Source organism: Heliconius melpomene, chromosome 19 (assembly GCF_056956725.1).
Source record: "Heliconius melpomene rosina isolate 202511_hmr_F chromosome 19, ASM5695672v1, whole genome shotgun sequence".
NCBI classification, from domain to species: domain Eukaryota; kingdom Metazoa; phylum Arthropoda; class Insecta; order Lepidoptera; family Nymphalidae; genus Heliconius; species Heliconius melpomene.
This window is the reverse complement of record NC_140407.1, coordinates 13669411-13673901: the sequence shown is the minus strand read 5'-3', so window position 1 is coordinate 13673901 and position 4491 is coordinate 13669411. Positions and strand designations below refer to the sequence as shown.

Below are 4491 nucleotides of genomic sequence, written 5' to 3'. Positions count from 1 at the left end.
TTATTGCATTTTATTTTAGTTTACATAAAATATATTATATTAACGATATAAATACGATATAAATCACTTATAAATTATTGTTTACACAGTAATTATCTCACTTTAAACGAGGCAGTTGTTGGTTCGATTCTCACTCCGGAGAATGAGTTATCTTCATTTCCTCGCTCTAGTTTTTTTTCTGGTTAAAAAAAACTTGTAGTACTCGTAACGCGATTTAATCATTTAAAGACCTATTTATTTAGATATATTGTCAGTACCAATTGTATTGAATTTTTAATAAATATTAGTATTTATTAGTAAAGAGTTAACGACACAGGCTTCAGCCAAAACACAGAAGATTTTTTATTCTATATGTAAGAAAAGTAAAAACTGCACTGCATAAATGAAAACATGAATATGACATTTTCAAAACAGTTCAAGTAGTTTGAATAATAAAGCTTATAATTAAAAAAATATAGTACTATTTCAATTCAAATAATAGAGTCAAATATTGTTGTAGATATTCGCTCGCAGTATTTTAACATCTGTTTTACATACACAGACTATTAAAAGTATTTGTACTATTTATGTCTGTGCCATTAACCATACTGCTTCTTAAAGCATGCAACACTGGATAGTAAATTCTATTATCTGTGCAGCTGTCATTCCGTTGTTTTTATTATATGTGTTTCGTAAACGATAGACAAATATTTAATTTTCAAAAGAAATACATTTAAGTATAAAGCTTTTTTAGGATATAAAACAATAACAACCGATGTCAGAAACTTCTTTACAAGGAAATCAACCTAATAAGGAAGAACAGCCCCCGTCCAAAATACCGGATTCAGTTAAGGTTAGTAAGCTTGTTAAAATACTAAAAGTAATTTAGACAAACTAGCAGATATTGTAAATCTATTATTATATAATTATAAATCAACATCATTGAGATAACGTTTAATTTATTTTTCAGAAAATAATATCAATGGAAAAGGAAAATGAAACAAACGCTAGTCGCAAATCTCGAATCGATCTTAATGCACTGCCCACTCGTCAATACTTGGACCAAACAGTTGTTCCTATATTACTCCAAGGCTTATCTGCCCTTGCAAAAGAACGTCCTCCTGATCCTATAAATTATCTTGCTGCTTATTTATTAAAGAATAAGAGTACATTTGATAATAATAATTCAGGAGCTAATAACAATACTCCACAAAATCCTCAAACATAGTTTTAATCTAGATAAATATCTTCTAGGACTAAAACAATTACAATAATATTTCTTTGGCTTACATAAAATGCATATTACATTTTATTTTAAATGATCTCAATGTAATTATTTATAGCTCAACGTTCCTCGACCTTAATCCAATTAAACTAAACTTGTGCAGTACCTGTTAGTAAAGTCAAATCTTTAATTTTTGTGTCATTAAGCAACATAAGCATCTCTATTTATATTATAATTATAAATAGTAGTTAACTTTATTAAATAATAAATGTGCAGTAAATAAATAGGAGACTGTTATTTTTTAATAAAATAAAAATATTATTCATATTATACATTAATGTTTCTCACTTCAAGAAAAATATTGTAGAATTTGGCCAGCAGGTGGGCATCATTAAAATGTGATACTGTCATAAACCAATAATGATGAGTGCTGTGTGTGAAGAGTAGTACATTTCCCAGGATTAATCAAATAAAATGTAAAAAATGAAAGGGCAATGGTCATGTTATTTTTTTTGTTTTTAATGTTTTTTTGGTTCTGTAACTTTTGTCTATGCAAAGTGAAGTTTAATCAGTCTCAGTAATTTGACACATGTTATTCATGAGGGACAGAAGTCTCCTCATCAAAATCTAATGGGTGTTATAGTATTTACAGGATTGGACAAGGACTCCCTTGTTTGATATTGAATATGCTCTAGTTGACAAAATGCTATTAACAGCTTTCATGTTTATTTAACAAATAGTATCAATACATATTAATCAATATGTTCAGCCTCTTCAAGAAACTGTTGGCGATGTAAAAGCCAAGAATCATTATCATCTCCCTCCTCCGCCGAAACTGATGGAGGCTCAAACTGCAATATATCAGTTTCAACAGTTTCTGCAATAATTGATGGTATTGAATCGTGTATTGGCAATGGCACAGGCTCTGGCGGCAGGAACTCTGCTGTGTAAGCTGTTATGTTACGAGCACGCCATACTGCAATTTTTCCTGTAACCGATTTTTACGTTGATTATTACTATGCAAATATTTTAGAAAATTTCAAAAAAATTGGATATTGTAAAATTTGCTGCAAACAAACTAAATATTTTTAACATTATTCCATACTTAAAATTTTTTATATCAACAAGTTTTAAAAACCATATACGAATGTCGACGTAATAAAAACATATGGTTTAGAAGTCAAATCGCAAGGACGGTTGTTTAAGAGGTGACTCTTTTTACTGATTTTTTTACTGTTAATATGGAATAACACTTAAAAAATGTAAGTAAAAAATAAGCCTTTCTTAAAATACAATTTTTCAATAACAGTATGTTTAAAATTGTTGATATTAAAAAAATACCCAGAAATTGTATAAGTTTTACTTACCTAAAGTTTCATCAATTTCAATTTCTTCTTCACCCTCTTCTAACTTCTCTTTTTCCTTCTCTTCCTTTTCTTCCTCACTTTCACCGAATTCTTCGTAATTAGGATCCTTTATAAGGTGATAGAAACCATGTTGCATGCAATTTGTATCAAATACGAAGCAACCCGGGCCTTTAGGGATACCTTTCATCCAGGAACCGTGATATCGCACTCGAGGGTACATTATTTGTCCCGGACCTTCAATAACGCCATCTACCCATGTTCCCATAAACTTTATCTAGAAAAAAAATTACTTAAGATTAGAAAATTTAGATAGATTTAGATATATTTAAAAACATGCAATTTGCACAATTTTCAGTTTAAATAAATCTAAAAACTATCAATATAAAAAAAATTACAGTTGATTGCGTAAATTTTATGGACAAACTTTTAACTGTAAATATAGTTTGCTTTGTTACCAGAGTGAGGAAATAAAAATATAAATAAGTAATAATGCATTCCCCATGTGGGAAACGAATTCCGCCAACCACCGCCAGTCACACGCTTGTGCCAAAACGGCCTCAAATATAATTACTTCTCATAACAAACAATAACCTGGTGCTCAGCGTAGAAATAAGTTCCAAGTCCATGTCTCCTCCCTTTAAACCATGCGCCCTCGTAAATATCACCATTTGGATAGTAATACGCCCCAAACCCGTGCTTCAGGTCATGTCTCCAATCTCCTTCGTAACGTGAACCATCAGGATATATCATTTGACCCACTCCGTACTTCATTGCATGGCGCCATTCTCCTATATAACATTTTAGTACGCATTTTTGTAGGTAGGTATATTGCTAAATGTTTCTTCATTAAAAACAATAATATATCGGAATATAAAATAATATTTCCATATATTATAATCAATTTGCTTAGAATACTAAGTACTACACACTAAAATATGCTTCAAAAAACATAACCCTTAATATACATATAGTGAATACAATAAAATTCTTATTATATTATATGTAATTTAATATTAAATTATTGATTAAACTGACTTTTTATAATACGCTGATTACCTTCATATCTAGCGCCATTTTTAAAAACATACAATCCCTTTCCGTTTCGCATTCCTCGGCAATAGCAACCTTGATAAAAATCTCCATTAGGCAGCACCGCCCATCCTTCACCGTGGCGGTCTCCCTCCGCGTTACGACCACCTACATAAATCTAACAAAAATTTAAATAATCAATTAGCTTCACGCTGTATCCTGCAAATTTGTATAAATATTTTATTTCCTCGAGTGGGGATCGAATCCACAACCAGTTGCGTGTCACACTTTATGCCTCTCCACCACGACAGGCCTCAACATAAATCTAAAGAATACTAAATCAGATATCTTACATGTTTGCCAATATTTTTCTTAAAGGCGGCATTAAAAAAGGCATTAACATTTTCTGTTTTACGTTTATTAATCTTAACATAGTATATAATTAATTTTAGATAATTATTATATAACAACTTATATCTAATCTCTATTCTATAGCTACCATTCGATTGCTATATTTTTTAATTTCAATAATAAGTAATCATAGAAATGAGGAAAGGGATAGATAAGAATAATACTTTTAAAACAAGATCAGGAACTATTATATACCTAGTCTAAATAATAAAAAATATCTAAAAAGGAAATTACACCAATCGTGTCTATATCCTCGGGTCCTTCACCTTTTTCCTCCGCCATTGTTTCCACGACAAAAGGCTTGTAAGCAAATAATCATTGAAGCAATGCCATTGTTCTTTAATTAATGACGAATGGAAATATGAAAAGAGGTTATGTTTAAATTATTTAATACCTTTATATAAAATCTCTTTTCACTTCATTACTATCATTATTTGTTTTACAAGTGTATATAAATAAATTACTTACCTGAATATATTT

General features: G+C 30.0%; 2 protein-coding genes across 2 annotated transcripts; one reads left to right on the top strand and one right to left on the bottom strand.

The window, feature by feature from the left end:
* The first annotated feature begins 618 nt into the window (after positions 1–618).
* On the top strand, positions 619–2552 carry LOC146528930 (protein dpy-30 homolog). Its single transcript, XM_085203609.1, has 2 exons — positions 619–832; positions 950–2552. Exons 1-2 carry the CDS (start codon positions 755–757, stop codon positions 1205–1207), a joined length of 336 nt encoding a protein of 111 aa, XP_085059735.1. The 5' UTR covers positions 619–754; the 3' UTR covers positions 1208–2552.
* Positions 1195–4361, bottom strand: LOC146528929 (radial spoke head 1 homolog). Its single transcript, XM_085203610.1, has 5 exons — positions 4246–4361; positions 3628–3778; positions 3163–3359; positions 2572–2845; positions 1195–2192 (listed from the first exon to the last, which is right to left on the bottom strand). Exons 1-5 carry the CDS (start codon positions 4291–4293, stop codon positions 1957–1959), a joined length of 906 nt encoding a protein of 301 aa, XP_085059736.1. The 5' UTR covers positions 4294–4361; the 3' UTR covers positions 1195–1956.
* Positions 4362–4491: the final 130 nt, after the last annotated feature.